The sequence below is a fragment of the Urtica dioica genome, chromosome 11 (assembly GCF_054948205.1).
Source record: "Urtica dioica subsp. dioica isolate 48M chromosome 11, U.dioica_male_clone48M_v1_H2, whole genome shotgun sequence".
NCBI classification, from domain to species: Eukaryota; Viridiplantae; Streptophyta; class Magnoliopsida; order Rosales; family Urticaceae; genus Urtica; species Urtica dioica.
In genome coordinates, this window is record NC_142766.1 from 3,891,869 (window position 1) to 3,910,535 (window position 18,667).

At 40.9% G+C, this 18,667-nt stretch overlaps 1 protein-coding gene across 1 annotated transcript; it reads right to left on the reverse strand.

The window, feature by feature from the left end:
• Positions 1-16,134: 16,134 nt before the first annotated feature.
• Positions 16,135-16,854, reverse strand: LOC149380736 (uncharacterized). Its single transcript, XM_089601193.1, has one exon. The coding sequence runs from the start codon at positions 16,852-16,854 to the stop codon at positions 16,135-16,137; it is 720 nt and encodes a 239-aa protein (XP_089457319.1).
• Positions 16,855-18,667: the final 1,813 nt, after the last annotated feature.

The window sequence follows — 18,667 nt, forward strand, 5'->3', positions numbered from 1 at the left end:
GGGATCCTTCTTCAGGGGCGGCGGGCTGCCCAGCTTATCTCGGCGTAGGGTCAGGATTTGTTACGGCGAGGTATTCAGTGGAGTAAATGCCAAATATTTTTTGAAATTGTCGACCAGATGGGGCTTCGGCCCAAGGAGGGAGCGACCGTTAGGGGTCTGACCTCATTTTTTCCTTCTTTTTCGAGATTAAGGGTGATAATCATCTCGCTTGTCTCGGTCGGATGCTTTGGCCACTTCCCTTCCATTCATCGAGGTAGTCCTTGATCCCCATATATGTATGAGCTCTTGTCATAAGCTTCACCATGTTCTAACAATGGATTTGAGGAAATCGCTGGCGCTATCCCCCTCGTTGACAACGGTTATAGTGTCTTTGTCGTCGAATCCTTCGAGCTTATACGAATCCTCTGTGAACCGGGCGAGGATCTCAGAGTCTCGCCGTTCTCTCGTCGGATGGCCAAGAGGTATGTCTTGTACTGTTTATGTGGCATGAGCGTCGAGAATCGGGCAAGGAAGGCTTCACGAAGACCTCCGAAGGATTGAATGCTCCTAGCCCTCAGACTTCTAAACAACTCGAATCAAGAGCCGGTGAGGGTTAGTGTTGCGATTTTTACGCGCGCAAGTGCACGTGTCGCTCAAGTAATATAGTGAATTAAGTACGAGTGTCGATCCCACGAGGAACAAGCTTAATTAGCAAACAAATCAACTAGCACGAATTGAACTAAAAGGAAAGATGGAAAGTGGTCACAAATTATTGACAAGTTTTAAAACACTTAAATAACAAAATAATCAAGTAAAAGTTGTAAGCAGAAAGAGAGGCTAAGGACCAAGGCTTCACGGGTTTATTCAACGGTTTGGATACACGAATTTGACGCATAATCAATCGTCAACTCACTACTCTTTGCTAACCATACTCACAGAATAATATTGCTAAATCTCTCTCGAGCATCTAACAACCTATGTCAAAGCTAGGAAAATCTTCTCTCGATCTCAATCCTTAACAAAAACATGCATTCATATCAAGAGCATTCACGCGATTCTATGGCAACCTAACTATCTCTAGCCTAGGCATGCATCATAGTAATTCAAACCAAAACACTAACAACCTAATCTTTCTCAAGCATCAAGTTGAAGTATAAAATCATGAACTAGGTAGCTAAGCTCGATCAAGCATTAAAAACGGATTTGAATTAAGAAAAGCAATAGAGAATGGAAATTGAATTTCAATATATTAAATCATATCCATAACCGCATCCTAAACCCGCTACGCCATAGTCCTTAATGGAATTAGTTCATGGCGTAGCAAGGAAACAAAAATAAAATAAAAGAAAAAGAAGTAGAAGAAACCATAATTGAAAACTAAAATTGAAAATTAAAATACGGGAGTTCAAGAGTAAAAGAGAAGAAGAAAACTGTAATTGGCGCGAATTGATGAAGAACGGCTCTCCTCTTTCTCTCTATCTCTCCCAAACACTAAGAAAAACAATGAAAAAGTGCCAAAAGTCCCTAAACAAGAGATTGAGAGGTGTATTTATAGGCCTAGGTCAAAATCCTTGGGTTTCTCTTAATTTTCGGAGCAGATTGGGCAATTAAAAGTGATCCAACGGCTCAGATCGACTCCAAATCCGCGTTTCCTCTTTTTTGTCTCGGAGGACCTCGCGGCGCGCAGTTCTAGGGTCACGCCGCGAGGTTGACATCCCGGAAGACCTCGCATTCCGCGCTTCATGCTCGGAGATCGATTTCGGCGATTTTCGGAACCTCGCGGCGCGACCCCCTAGGGTCGCGCCGCGCGCTTTTTCTTCATGCGCGCACCGGTTTTGTAACGGCCATAACTCCTAGCTCCGATGTCCGATTCTTGCAAATAAATATGCGTTGGAAAGCTAAGAGAGAGCTCTATCCAATCATGGAATTGGGTTATCCAAAATCTTTACTTCAAACTCTCAGAATTGTTCACAAGAGGACGCTGTATTTCTTCTTTGCTCTAACTTGGCAAAAAGTCTTCGAATCTTCTCAAAATGGCTCCGTTACTTCACGTGATGCTCTACTAACCTCCTTAATACCTCATTGGCCTCTAAAACCTACAAGTCTCTCTAAAACACACAAAAAAACATCACAAATATCGAGAACAAGCTCGGATTTAGTCGGGAAAATAGGAGTTTTCCGCGTGATTAACGCACCTATCAAATACCCCCAAACTTAAACCGTTGCTTGTCCTCAAGCGACAAAACAAAAAACACAAAATAAAACACACAAAAGAAGTTACCTACACTAAATTGGTAAATCTCAATGCTTAAAGTAAAATAACTAACTCGTATTTGCCTCAATTTCAAACATCTAGACTTACATCTACACGGAAATCCATGGTTTTAAACTCTAAGTCAACTACCAAATGTAAAAGAATCCATACAAGTTCGTGTTAGCTCAAGCCGTTTGCAATGTTATTTTGTCTCGATTAGCTTTCGATTCCCAAGTCTCGTAGTCTTTCTCAATCCTAATATGCGACCACAAGAATCGATTCTTTGAATGATAGTTTATTCGATTCGACACACCATAAGCCTTCTCTTCACCCTTGATCTCCACTAATGCGCACATGTCATTTCTAGCTCGTCAATAGGTCTTTAAGGCTTGTAATGTTTTAGGCTAGGGTCAAAGGTATGGAATGGAATTTTTAGTGGCTCAAACATCGACCTTAGCGACTCAAATCTCTCACCAAAATCACAACCCTCATACAAAACTCATTCACTCATCCCCACGTTCTTGGCATCAAATTTCGCCTAACATGAACGTTTTCCTTAGTATTTTATTTCCCGTGTTTCCCCCCAAACTTCAACTTAACAACAACAAGCGACAAGTCTCTTAAAACAAAAACATAGAACACCACGCCAAAATAAAATTATATGACATAAATAAACACTTTTTTTTCTTTTTTCTTTTCTATTTTTTCAGATTTTTTTTTCTTTTTTTTTTTGCTTTTTTTTTTGCATAACGATATAAATAATCACCGGCGTGGTGTGTCTAGTGGACAATGTAATATGTAGAGACGAATCGGAGAACATGTCATAAAATAGAAAAAAATTCACTTAACAATGTCACTCAAGAGTCGCTAAAGTCAATGAGGTTTTTTGTGGGATTTTCAAATCATTGGCTCGGCTTTTTCTGACTAAGTATCGAGAAAGGTAAATCGTTCGGCTTTTTGTGAGTGTGTTCTAATTGATAAAAAATCTCGGGTTGGCTTTTTTTTGGCTCGACGGGTTATTCCTAACGCCTATATCATTCTTACTAGATCAATGTGCGCTCAATTTCGCTTCAACTAGAGATCCGAAAAGGTTCTTAGTGTGTTCGGTGGTCACTTTTCAGAACTTAGTTAGACTACTACTCAAGCTATTCTAAGCATCGAGACAAACATTATTCGGGCTTTAAGCGATAACACAAAACTCAACAAGATTCTTTTTCACTCGGTAATTCACGGATTTTTTTCACATGTCTACGGCTTAAGACTATCCATATCATCGGCAAACATTTATTGAGTCAGTTAAAGCACACAAAACACCAATTTCTACCAATTATCCTAAAACAAAACAAAAACAACCTAGAAAAAACAACTACTAATGTACAAAAATCCCCCGCAAGATAAACAATTACCCCCCCCCAAACTTAAAACTTACATTGCCCTCAATGTAATCACACGGTAAAAACGATGGAAAGGGGACTTACCTTGCGGGGGTGGTCGAACGCCCCTACTCGTGACATTTTTACTTAACGTGGAGGATCTTCTTTTTCCTCATCTTCCAATTTCGCTCGGGAGGCCTCGTCCATTGATTGACCCATGTAGGAATAAGCGAGATAGCATGATGGTTCTCCGAGTGTGGATAACTCGGCGGCTGTGGAGGTGTCAGATCACGCATTTTCATTCTCCATGGAGGCGGTGATGGGCTCCTCTTTTTCCTCCACGAAAGTGTCTTCCTTCGTCGCCAGGGAGGTGGTCGAGGTGGACGAATCGGATCAACGGAAGCCGACACGGATTTGGTTGGCGCAATGAGGCCCTTGGGTTGGCCCTCATTCATGGTATTGTCTCCGCCTTTTCTTGCCACCGATATTGACACGCTCCAAGGAATTTGCAGCTTCCAAGGAAGGTCTCCTTGAGAGAGCTTGAAGCTTGTAGCATGAAGGACGGGGAGACCATGTTTCTCAAGCATCGCTGATGAGGTCACAACATCAAGGAGACGCTGTGGGTATGTCTCTTTTGGGAGAGAGAGGATTAGCGGTGGTGAAGTGGGCGGTGGGTTTATCGGTAAAGGATCCGCCTCTCTCTCTTTGTCTTCACCTAGAGCGTTCATCTCCTCCCCCTCGTCTTCCTCGACGGAAACCATGAGGTCTTTCTTCTCCACGAAGCTTGATATGGCTTCCTCTTGTTGAGCAACGAAGGCCTCTTGGCTTGCAATGAAAGCCTCTTGCCTATTTGAGAACGCGGACAACCAATCAATCCCGGATTGCAACAACGCTCTAAGTTTGGAATCGTCGTATTGAGGAGGAGGGGAGTAGTGAGGGTAGTCATATGAGTAATTGTGTTGACTATCCCACTCCTCCATGTAGTGGTACTCCGAGTATTGGTGTTGGAGCTCATGTGGCGGTGGGCGTAGTATTGTTGATGATATTGTGGCGCTCCCCACGCATTGCACGATTGATCATCCCATGCTTCCATGTAGTGGTGCTCATTCTCCGGCGTTTGGTACGTCGGCCAATTGTAATTCATTGTTGGTTGTCGCAAGGGCCCATGAAATAAGAGAACGAACACACGTTAGACAAAAATAAAAATAAAGTTCAAATTGAAACTAGTGAATTGAATCTCAATTTAAGACTTAGTTCCCCAGCAACGGCGCCAAAAACTTGTTGCGATTTTTACGCGCGCAAGTGCACGTGTCGCTCAAGTAATATAGTGAATTAAGTACGAGTGTCGATCCCATGAGGAACAAGCTTAATTAGCAAACAAATCAACTAGCACGAATTGAACTAAAAGGAAAGATGGAAAGTGGTCACAAATTATTGACAAGTTTTAAAACACTTAAATAACAAAATAATCAAGTAAAAGTTGTAAGCAGAAAGAGAGGCTAAGGACCAAGGCTTCACGGGTTTATTCAACGGTTTGGATACACGAATTTGACGCACAATCAATCGTCAACTCACTACTCTTTGCTAACCATACCCACATAATAATATTGCTAAATCTCTCTCGAGCATCTAACAACCTATGTCAAAGCTAGGAAAATCTTCTCTCGATCTCAATCCCTAACAAAAACATGCATTCATATCAAGAGCATTCACGCGATTCTATGGCAACCTAACTATCTCTAGCCTAGGCATGCATCATAGTAATTCAAACCAAAACACTAACAACCTAATCTTTCTCAAGCATCAAGTTGAAGTATAAAATCATGAACGAGGTAGCTAAGCTCGATCAAGCATTAAAAACGGATTTGAATTAAGAAAAGCAATAGAGAATGGAAATTGAATTTCAATATATTAAATCATATCCATAACCGCATCCTAAACCCGCTACGCCATAGTCCTTAATGGAATTAGTTCATGGCCTAGCAAGGAAACAAAAATAAAATAAAAGAAAAAGAAGTAGAAGAAACCATAATTGAAAACTAAAATTGAAAATTAAAATACGGGAGTTCAAGAGTAAAAGAGAAGAAGAAAACTGTAATTGGCGCGAATTGATGAAGAACGGCTCTCCTCTTTCTCTCTATCTCTCCCAAACACTAAGAAAAACAATGAAAAAGTGCCAAAAGTCCCTAAACAAGAGATTGAGAGGTGTATTTATAGGCCTAGGTCAAAATCCTTGGGTTTCTCTTAATTTTCGGAGCAGATTGGGCAATTTAAAGTGATCCAACGGCTCAGATCGACTCCAAATCCGCGTTTCCTCTTTTTTTGTCTCGGAGGACCTCCCGGCGCGCAGTTCTAGGGTCGCGCCGTGAGGTTGACATCCCGGAAGACCTCGCGTTCCGCGCTTCATGCTCGGAGATCGATTTCGGCGATTTTCGGAACCTCGCGGCGCGACCCCCTAGGGTCGCGCCGCGCGCTTTTTCTTCCTGCGCGCACCGGTTTTGTAACGGCCATAACTCCTAGCTCCGATGTCCGATTCTTGCAAATAAATATGCGTTGGAAAGCTAAGAGAGAGCTCTATCCAATCATGGAATTGGATCATCCAAAATCTTTACTTCAAACTCTCAGAATTGTTCACAAGAGGACGTTGTATTTCTTCTTTGCTCTAACTTGGCGAAAAGTCTTCGAATCTTCTCAAAATGGCTCCGTTACTTCACGTGATGCTCTACTAACCTCCTTAATACCTCATTGGCCTCTAAAACCTACAAGTCTCTCTAAAACACACAAAAAAACATTACAAATACTCGAGAACAAGCTCGGATTTAGTCGGGAAAATAGGAGTTTTCCGTGTGATTAACGCACCTATCAGTTACGCTAAAAGCTTAGCATATGGTGGCATCGAACTGCCCTTGCATGGTCATCCACATCTTGTAATGCTAGATGTGGAAATTAGAATCGGACCTCGTATCGTACGGGAGAATCGTGGGCAATTTGAAATTACCAACGAAAGGCTGCACAATGATTTGAGCGGCGACAGTGACTACGACTCTTTGATATCGCCATACATCATTTGGCCACCCGACCCTGATTTCATCATCTCAATTATTTAGTTTTGGAGGCTTTGGATAATGGTTACCATTTCAAGTCAGTTAGCAGGATTGACAGTTTAGGCCATGAGTGTTACCCGTCGGCGCTCATTGGACGCTTGGTCAACAACGTTGATGGGGGTGCGGCCTAGCATGGCAGCATCTAACACGCCTCTTTGTGAGTACAACCTTTGTCGAAGATCCTCGCCTCGGGAGTTCCTTTGAGCAGTTTGGTGCTCTCTAAGGTCCCAACCAAGCGTTTGGCGATGAGGCGCTTCTCTTTGTCGAGCCCTTTGTTAGGCGTCGCGACTATCGGCCCCGTCCTCACTGTCGTCAATTCTATCTCGGATGGAAAGTCTTGTCCGACATCCCCTTGAAGACGAGGGAGCCTGTCCTAGAGAGTTTTGCAAGTTTTGACGCGCTGATGGAGCCGCTCTTTGTTGACTTCGATCCGAAACTCCAACACTACCCCTCGGCCTTTTGGATAGGGTGTTTGACTAGCTGAGTTTGACCTCACCGGTCTTTGACTATCCCACATAGTCGGGGTCTGTCTCATTGTGATTAAAATCATCCTCAACATCGTCACCGAGGAGGTCGGCGATGAGGGTGTCGTCCACCCTTGGCTGGTCAAGGAGCTCGGCGAGTCTCTTGGCCGAGTCCTCTGTTGTTGCAGTTTTTGAACTACTATTTAAGATCCCCAAACGGTTCGACCCAAGGCCGGACCAAATGGTCGCATTCGGGCTCGAGCGTCCTGAACCCGATATCTGGAGTTCTCCCTAACTGTGTGTGGTGTCTTAGCTCGCTGTCGTACCTGGAAAGGGAGGAGTCAACGATGAACTACAAAGGGGAAACAGAGGGGGTGCCTCTGTTTACCTCTCCGACGCTCAACATTAGTATGAGTGACATGCAAGAAAGGTATTTAGAGGGTGAGAGGCCAAATATGAGTGAAACGAGTGTCCCGGAGGTTTGATAGCGTTTTAGGACTCAAAAATGGGTTGCCTTTGGGAGAGAGTCAAGGTCTCTATTCTTTTTTTTTTAATTATTTATTATTCACCATTTTTCATTCATACATTAAAAATACAGTGTATAATTTATTTCCATAAAACATTTAAATACGAATGTCTATGAAATTCTTTAAGCTTTAATAATAGAGATATATTATTATTTTTTGGGATTGAACGCATCCTCGCGTAAGAAAAGACCGAGCTGATGCAACTTAAATTTACTCTTTTCTTCTTTTTCAGTATATATATTTACGTCCATATGGTTATGAGTAAGGTCACTTTATATTCTTTTTTTAAATAGTGTAAAGGTTACACATAACAACTATTGTGACTATTATTCTACAAATAATGCTAAGTTCGTAAAAAAAAATTGAATACAAATTCGTTACTTTTAAATACACACATTACTTGTACTCTACCTTAAGTTACTGCATTCATTCGATGGTGGATCCAAGTTTTTACACATAATGACCGACAGATCCCCAAGTCGTGATTATCCTGTACAACAAAATATTGATAAAATTCAAATTATGTTATCATTACCACCATTTAAAACGTGAAATTTGGTAGTTGAACACATCCTCACGTATGAAAAGACCGAACTGGTGCAGCATGAATTTACGTCCATATGATTATGTGTAAGGTCACACTATATTCTTTTTTAAACAGTGTAAGGTCACACATAACAATTATTGTGATTATTATTCTACAAATAAGGTTTAAGCTCGTCAAAAAATTAAATATAAATTTGTTACTTTTTATATACATATATTACTTGTAATCCATCTTAGGTTATTGCATTCGATGGTGAATCAAAGTTTTTACACATAATGATCATTATATACCCAACTCGGTCATGGGTCGAAAGTCGAGAATTCCCTTCTGGGGAGGCTGCAGATGCGTCCTTTGTCTTAGGTGAGGGGTCCAAAGGACCGACTTCATTCATAGTGGAGAGTCTCCTGTCCTTAGCGAGAGAAGTCGTGATATCCTCCGATTTTTCAAGGCCTTTTAATCAGGGTCGCGGTCGTGACTTTCCTCATCGAGGTTTTCGGGGAGCGACTCTTCTTCACCATGCGCTCAGGAGCGCAAGAAATAATTTTGGTCCTGGTAGCGTTATCGAGGTTGATAACGCCCTCAGAATGCGTGGATGGATGATTACTCATCTTTTCTCAAGTCTGAAAAAGTGAAGTTTTCAGAAGAAAATAAGAAGGGATTTCGGGCTGTATAAGTCGGGAAGTCCCTTCCTTCTAGCACCAAAACGTCGTCGCACAAAAATGATAAACGATTTAAAGCTTCGGACGGTTCAACCCAAGGCCGGACCAAGTGGCCGCACCCGAGCCAAGTGTGTGAAATCGAAAGTCTCGAGTTGAGGTTTCTCCAGTCGGAAGCGTTCTCTGAGGAGAGAAGGGGATGAATGAGAGGTGTGACTGTGCTTCCTATGAGCTGTCTACGTACCTGAGTTGCGAGATCAAATCATGATGTAGTTCAAAGTGTATGTATATGTTGTTTGAGGCGTGGAGCATAGCGGGTGTGCTCGACAGAGGGGACGGAGTGCGGATGAGTCCTCAGCGACGTCTCATGACTCTAGAATCGAGTGACCCGAGATATAATGTGTGTTTGGAGATGAGGGAGATTCTCAGTTGAGAATTCCGGGCGCAACCTGAGCCCTGGAGATGAAGGAGATTCTCAGTAGAGAATCCCGGACGCAGCTTTGCGTGGGAGATTAAGCTCTCGATCATAAGAAAATGTGACTTGAAAGTCTCTGGCAGCATTTCAGAACTCTGAGAGCGAGTAAACTTGAGGAGGAATGAATGTGTCTCACTCCATCATTGAGAGAGGGTATTTAAGTAGATGTGGAGGCCTAGGAGGGTTTTTGGATGCAACTCGGGGAAACGGTTCTGGAGCGCACACAGACCACGCGGGCATGTCGCACCGGGTAAGTTCATCTTCGTATGTGAGCTCTGGCTCTTGCTTTCGGGCCGTTTTGTGTGTACCTTAGCTGTCGGGGGCCTTGATGGATTTTTTAGTGACCCGGTCTATTGGGCTTCAGAATTCGGAATTCGGAAGTCGCGTGAAATTTAATATTTCGGATTTTTTGAGAACGAACGATAACAAAAACTGTTTACTTTTTTGATCTCTTTGAGTGCCATATTTGTATATGACCCTGTAAGCTTTTAAGATTTTTTTGGCAGGGATGATTATATATCTTTTTCTTGGGTTCAGCGTTTTAAATGGACTTGAAATTGCTATTTTCATGGCCAAAATGCCTTTGATCTTCATAATTTGCTCTGAAAACATACTAGCTAGAGAAGTCAAGTTATATTATAAAATAGCTAGAATAAGTTACTGTCAATAATAACTGGGCCTATGGGCTAACTATAATTAAAGTATTGCCTTGCCTATACTTTATATATACTCGAGTTATATTTTTTACTCGCTCTCCTATAATGATGAGATTCAGAATTTATATATGATATATGCCATGATTATGCTCTATATATATCACCTCAATGAATATGAGATGATTATGCTCTATATATATCACCTCAATGAATATGAGATTTGGGTGAATATTTATTACTCCCCCACTATAGACATGTCGATTTCAGCGCCTTTGAGACTAGAGCATCGGCAAAGAAAAGTGTAGCGAGCGCTTTCAGGGAGTGAGGCAGTGGCGAAGGAAAGTGTAGAGAGACAGTTATATATATACATATATATATATATATATATATTCTAATTTGTTAGTACTTTGTATTTTGGTTTATAAGTACGAGACGTTATTAGCATGATCATGACTTCATATGAATGTGATATATATTTTTTTGATTTATTAAATTTTAATTTTCAAAACCCAGCTATATTTGTAATTATTTTTATATTATGAAATAAATTAAAAAATATAAAAAAAAAATTGGCATGAAAAAATGCCGGAAAACAGGCTTTCCGTGAAAAATATGGCGGGAAAATTTTCAAGCTGTATGATTTGGCAAACTTTAGCCGCGACAAGTTGCGGCGATTAACAGCCACGACTATTGCTAAACAACAACCACTACTACAAATGTTGGATTATACAACCCACTTTCTACAACGTTTAAAATAAGTGTTGTAGAAACTATGGATTTTAGAACGCTTAACATAAGTGCTGTAGAAACTGGGTGTTTCTACAACGCTTATGGCTAAGCGTTGTAGAATCTAGGTATTTCTACTACGCTTATGGCTAAACATTGTAGAAACTTGGTGTTTCTACAAATCTTGTAGTTAAGCGTTGTAGAATTTAATATATTTTAGATTTCCCACAACGCTTAGACTATCCGTTATAGAATCCTCACCGCGGAGCCACGTGTTTTATGCTACGGCGAGAAATTTTTACAATGCATAGTCCAAGCGTTGTAGAAGGATGGACCTCGCCGCGGCGAGATTACCACCTCGTCGCGGCGAGACCTTCTATAACGCTTTAAATAAACGTTGTAGAAGACCTTCGCCGCGGCTAAGTCCACTTGTCGCCGCGGCGAGGTAATCTCGCCGCGGCTAGAAATATCCTTTGCCGCGGCGAGACGGATACCGTGGCCAAGCAACTGCCTTGCCGCGGCGATGAAGGATTCTCGCCGCGGCGACGCGTTTTAGGGTTTCACTATAAAAGACCGTTTTCAGTTTTTTTTGTCATTTTTTTTTCAAAACCCACACGCGAGACAACCATTTTCAGCCGATTCTATCCATATTTTCCCTTCCAAAAACCGTCGCCACGTCATCGCCGCCCCAAAATCTCGCCGTCGCCTTGTCCTCGCTGCCATCTCTCTCTCACCACGTCCTCGCCGCCCCTTTCTCTCGCCGCCTCTCTCTTTTTTCAACATTGTAAGGTATGATTTTTTAAGTTTTTTTTAAGGTGGTTATTGCTTTAATTTCATGTTGTTGATATGGATTTCATGTTGTTCACCCGAATTGCATATTATTTGATTAATGTTGACAGTTTTTTATGAATTTGTGATTGTTGGAATTGTTTATGAATTTTTTATTGTTGAAATTGTTTATGAATTTGAGATTGTTATGTTTAAATATAGTTGGAATTGATATAGAATTTATGATATGTGTGACATAGTATTTAAAATGTTTATGTTAATTGTAGAATTGTTTATGATTATGTTTTGTAGGAGCTTGAAAATGCGTCAAACCAAATATACGATGGGCTCCACGGCTCCAAGCTCTTCCAGAGGTCAGAGTAAAGGCAAAAGTAAGCGACCTCGTCAACCATCTCCCGAAGAGGAATACAACTCGAGGATCTTCACTAGCAAGGTCGCGGAGGAACGCTATGACAAAATCTTGCCGCGTAACGTGATACTTGAGAGGGGATTCAATGTGAGCAATACGTCGGATATAGGAAAGCTAATCCGCAACAACATAGTTGGTCATGACTGGGGGAGGTACTGAGCGGTACTCGAGTTCGATGCGAATGTAAACTTCGTGTACGAATTCTACGCAAACTCGCCGGACTCCAAACGTGATGTTGTGACGGTCCGAGGGACACCGGTCGATATGAGTGTCGAAGCTATAAATAATTTTCTTGGGACCATGAGGAGATGTCATGGGTATTGTGCATTCCGAGAGAGGATTGGGTCACTGAAAAGGAAAAAAAGGTACTCAACTGTGACCAACTCACTAGGATCGCTAAAGCATGGATTTACTTTGTTTGCGTTCATCTCTATCCGATCAAGCACTTCACTACTCTCGACAAGGATCGTATCTAGGTGTTGTTCTGCATTGTTAAAGGCTATTCTATTAACATCGGTCGATTCATCTATACTTGCATGAAGAAGCTCGACTATACTAATGAACGATACGGATTTCCATAGCCGTCGATCATTACCGGTGTTTGTACTAATGCGGGGGTACCACGCTCGAAAAGGGATACGATGAAGAGTCCAACGGGCCTATTATGGATTCCATTATCGATCGGTACAAGATTAGGGAGGAACCATAATGGAGGAAGCGGATGAAGAGGGGAAAGAGGAACCACCACTCAACGAGCTCCTATTGCGCTTACCAGCACCTCCGGTAGTCGACACCGCCACCATCGACTACATTGCTCATTGCTCTAACTATCTTGTTGTTGATTTTGAGAACTCGAATCAGAGAAAAGAAATGCGGAGAAGAAGAGAATAACAGAAAACTGAAAATTGTATTACTTCGAGGATCACAAAATCCTTTTTATACAGAAAACATATCAAACTAACGACAAGTCGTTTGATACTTAAAAGCAAAAATAAAAACGACAAAAAACTTAATTACCACAGAAGAAAACAATAAGCATTCTGATTACTTATATAACAAGTAATCAGCCAAAACAATTTACTCAACCAATATTCTAACTGCTAAGCTCCAATACTCCTCCTCAAGGTGAACTGAAAATGTTCTTCAAGTTCATCTTGGAAGTGAGATGTTGCAGTGCCATCGAGGCCAAAGGCTTGGTGAAAGCATCTGCAATTTGGTGCTGAGTCCGAATAGGGAGTAACTTGACTAAGCCACGTTGAAGATGTTCTCTAACAAAGTGTAGATCAATCTCAATGTGCTTCGTCCTCTCGTGATATATTGGATTCGAGGCTATATGCAAAGCAGCCTGATTGTCACAATATATAACAGCCGTGTTCTTTTGCTGAATCTGAAAATCCTTCATCAGCTGCTGAATCCAAACCACTTCACTCATTGTAGCTGCAAGTGCCCGATATTCAGCTTCAGCTGAACTTCTTGAAACAGTAGTTTGCTTCTTGGACTTCCATGCTACCAAAGCACCCCATATAAAAACACAAAACCCTGTTATGGACCTTCTTGTATCTGAGCATGTAGCCCAGTCTGAATCAGAAAAGGCTCTAATCTGAGTAGAAGAATTAGAGGGATAAAACAATCCAAATCCTGGATTGGATTTCACATAGCGCAACAAATGATGTGCAGCTTGTAGGTGTGGATTCCTCGGAGCCTGCACAAATTGACTAAGAGAATGAACATCATAAGTAATATCAGGTCTAGTTATAGTCAGATACAAAAGTCTGCCAATAAGTCTTCTATAAGCAGTAGGATTCTCCAAAAGGTCACCATCTTCCATATTGAGATGAACCTTAGGATCCATGGGGGTTTTGATGGCCTTGGACTCACTAAACCCTGAATCTTCTAATATCTGCAAGGCATACTGTCTTTGGTTCAAAACAATACCAGATTTAGATCTAGCAATCTCTAAACCAACAAAATACTTCAAATCCCCTAAATATTTCAATCTGAAAGTGGAATTGAGAAAGCCTTTGACACCAGATATAATCTCATTGTTTGGACCTGCAATGATGATGTCATCTACATATATCAAAATAACTACAAAACTATCACCATGACCCCGGATATACATAGAGTAATCACACTTGGATTGTGAGAAACCTGCTTTTAAAACTGACTCAGTGAATTTGAGGTTCCACTGCCTTGAAGCTTGCTTCAACCCATAAATAGACTTGTGTAATCTGCAAACCAATTTGGCATTAGGATTTTTAAATTCCTCCTGAACAGTATATCCCATAGGCAATTCCAAGTATACTTCTTCATATAAGTCACCATTTAGAAAAGCATTGCTTATATCTAATTGGGATAAAAACCAGTTTTGTGTAGCAGCTAAACTGAGCAAAATTTTAATTGAAACCAGCTTAGCCACAGGAGAAAAGGTATCTAAATAATCAACTCCCTGTTTTTGAGTAAAACCCTTTGCAACTAGCCGGGCCTTTCTCCTTGCTAATGTGCCATCAGAATGAATTTTGTTGGTGTAGATCCACCTGCATCCTATAGGAGCTTTACCATTTGGTAAAGGAACCACAGTCCAGGTCTTATTGTGGTGCATGGCTTCAATTTCTTCAGCCATTGCATCTCTCCATTCCTTGGCCTTTACTGCTATGTGGAAGAACTGTGGTGCTTGATTTACAGAAGCAGACAAAACAAAATCCCTAAAAGAGGATGACAAATTCTCATAATTGAGGACTTTATCAAGGGTGTGTTTTGAGAAGTAAAAACCACCTGATTTGATGAGGTTACAATGATACTCTTGCAGATACTTGGGAGGAAAGCTTTGTCTAGTAGACCTTCTCAAGGTCTGAACCTGCTGATCTGTCTGAGTATCCTCTGAAGAAATAATAGGGATTTCTTGTTCATGAAGAAGATCAGGACTTGCTTCACTACCATGATAAATCATACTACTATCCCCTGAACCAGGGACATGAATGAGATTGGGAATAAGAACAGGAACAGGTTCATGTTCAAAGGGATTAATTTCCACATTAGTATTCCCATTTTCATGAAAAGGGAAGACATTCTCATGAAATATCACATCTCTGGACAGGAATACTTCCTTAGTATTAAGGTAAAAAAGTCTATATCCTTTGACCCCTTGGGGATATCCCAGTAAGATACACTTCCTTGCTCTAGGATCAAACTTTGTCCTATGAGCTTTGAGAGTTGAGGCAAAGCATAAACAACCAAAACTTCTCATGTGTTGGTAACTCACTACCTTTTTGTACAATCTGTAAACACTAACTCATGTGCATTGTCAGATCGAAATTTCTTAATAGTAACACCAAAATGGTTTTGAACATAAGCACAAAAGTCAGGAACAATTTTATGAACATCATATTTTTTCCTTAAAAGAAAAATCCAACAAAATCTGGAACAGTCATCCACCAAAGTAAAAAAAAAAATCTATGGCCTAAACGAGAGGCAACTTTGTATGGGCCCCATATATCACAATGGACAAGATCAAAACAAGAATCAGAAAAATTGTTCTCAGAATGAAAAGGTAATCTGTGCTGTTTGGCAAGATGACAAATACAACAAGGATTCTTATCAATGTCATGTTTAGAAAAATCTAACCGATGACTAAGAGAATTCAGACTCTTAGAGGATAAGTGTCCTAATCGTTGATGCCATACTTTTGCAGTCACTTTATTCACAAATGCAGTGTTGTTACTGATGAGGCTCTCCCTTGTTAGGATATATAGGTCTTGAGTACTTCTACCCTTGCCAATCATCCTCAAGTCCCTGGAATCCTGAATAAGAAAACCATCATTTGAAAAAGATACTATCAAGTTAGAATCCTTGATTAAGGCCTTGACAGATAACAAATTGAATTTGAAAGTGGGAACAAATAACACATTGTGTATAATGAGATCAGTACTCAGTCTGACAGTTCCTATAAAATTGACAGGAATAACAGTAAAGTTAGGAAGAGTCACAGTAGAATTATATAATGGTTTGAGTTCTGAGAAAAGGTGTTTCTTGGCACAAATGTGTTTTGAAGCACCTGAGTCCAGAATCCAAGACTCATTATCTAAATTCATATTCTGAGTTAGATTGACCAAATTGCATAAACCTTGGAATGAAGTCATGTTGACTTCACCATTGGTGGTAGGTGTTGCAGAAGATTACAGCTGGTTTGATAGGTGGTGAATTAGCTGGTGAATGTGCTCAATGGAGAGGTTGGTTGATGCAGAGTTGTCGAGTACGCCACCATTGCTCGATCCTTCCACAGTATTGACTTGATTCTTGGATTTAAACTTGTAACCAGGAGGATATCTATGAATCTTGTAACATTTGTCAACTGTGTGTCCAACCAATTTGCAATGAGTGCAGGTAGGTTTTTCTTTGCCCTTGAATTTCTTCTGATCTTCACGCGTCGCCATTGCTAGTGAATTGGACTGATCATTGGATCCATTGGACACCAATCCAACAGTCCTCTGTGTCTCCTCCTGAGACAACATAGCATAAACCTTGCTGATCTGAGGAATAGGGTCCATAAGCAATACCTGACCTCGAGCATGAGTGTATGAATCGTTGAGTCTCATTAGAAATTGCATGACATATTCTGACTCCTCAAACTCGCTAAGCTTGGATTTTCCTCCACAATTGCATGGACAAATGCATTCCGGTTTGAAATCACATAGATCTTGATGAATAGACTTCAATCTGGTGAAGTAAACTACAATGGTGTTCTGATCTTGAGAAAGATTCACATACTCTCTCCTCAGCTGAAAGATCCGCGGTCCATTGGATTGTTGAAAGCGATCTTTGAGGTCTTGCAAGATGTCTTTAGCTGTTCCTCCAAAAAGGATGCTCGCAACTATTTCCTTGGATACAGAGTTCATGATCTAGGCGATGATGGTGGAATTGTTTCTGCTCCATAGGCGTAGGAGATCTGGATCTTCTGGCTTCATGATAGTCCCATCGATGAACCCTAGCTTGTTCTTGGCTTCAAGAACTATCAGCATCGATCGACTCCATGCATGGTAATTGGTTCCGATCAAGACATTGGGGACTAGACTTCCTCCAGACGAATCAGAATGGTGGAGATAATAAGGTGAGAACTGGTCTTCAATCGTCGATCGCGATCGAGAATTTCCAGTGATACCGGTGATTGGGAGCTCCGTCAACTTCATTTCAGGATCCGCCATTGACTTCGACCGATACAGGATGAAGAAATCGAGAAAAGGAGAAACAAAAAAGAAAGGAACGAGATTCTCAGAAGCGGAATCGCTCTGATACCATGTTGATTTTGAGAACTCAAATAAGAGAAAAGAAATGCAGAGAAGAAGAGAATAACAGAAAACTGAAAATTGTATTACTTAGAGGATCACAAAATCCTTTTTATACAGAAAACATATCAAACTAACGACAAGTCGTTTGATACTTAAAAGCAAAAATAAAAACGACAAAAAACTTAATTACCACAGAAGAAAACAATAAGCATTCTGATTACTTATATAACAAGTAATCAACCAAAACAATTTACTCAACCAATATTCTAACTGCTAAGCTCCAATACTTATCGGCGGGTTCCAACACATGCAACAGTACATGCACCAAGAAGCGGAGTATGGCGCCTCTCACATCAATCAATTGAACGATCTCTACTCTCGGTGGGACATCAACCAGGAGAATCATGTGTTATTTTCTCCATATCCTCAGTACTCAAGTTTGTTTGGTTTAAGTTCGATTTGTTTTAAGTTTAAGACAAGTATGGTTTGTTTAAGTTTGGTTTGTTTTATTTAATGTGTGTTTGAAACTTGATTTTATGTTTGAGACTCGTTGGGTTTGTTTTATTTAATGTGTGTTTGAAACTTCATGTTATGTTTAAGACTCATTTGGTTTGTTTAATTGATTGTAGAAATTTTATTTGAATGATCATTTGTAGTTAGAAAACAGGTTTAATATGGAAAAAAAGTGAAAATGTGAATGATGTGGTCGTTGGAGTCTTTCATCACCGCGGCGAGGTACATTTCCGGTCGCGGCGTGACTATCGTGCCACGGCGAAATTTAAACTTCGCCGCGGCAAGAATTTCTACAACGCTTCCACAAGCGTTGTAAAAGGTCCTCGCCGCGACGGAAAAATTAATTCGCCGCGGTGAGGACAATTTTAAAAAAACACAGACTCTCGGTATTATAAAAAAACAAGCTCTCGCCGCGTCGAGGTATATTTCCCGCCACGGCACACGTTTCACGCCGTGGCGGGAAGTATACCTCGCCGTGGCGATAACCTGTTTTTTTTAATACCGACAGTGTGTTTTTGAAAAACAGGCCTCGCCGCGGAGACGTAATATTTTAGCTGCGGGGTAGAACCTCTCGCCGCGGCGAGGTTCACTTCCCGCCGCGGCACATTTTCATGCCGCGGCGAGAGCCTATTTTTCTTAATACCGAGAGTCTGTGTTTTTGAAAAACTGGCATCGCCGCGACGACGTAGTATTTTAACCGCGGCGTAGAACCCCTTGCTACGGCGAGAAGTCGTCGTCGCCGCGGCGATGTTGTCAATGGTGTCCACAAGAAGAGTAATAGTATTTATTTATGTACATTTGATGTAATAAAGTCTCACGAAGACTTTTGCTTGTAACTGCTGAATTATTAATCAAAGTTGAAACGTTTATTCATTCTTCCTTGTCTGTTTGAAGCTTTATGATAAACTAT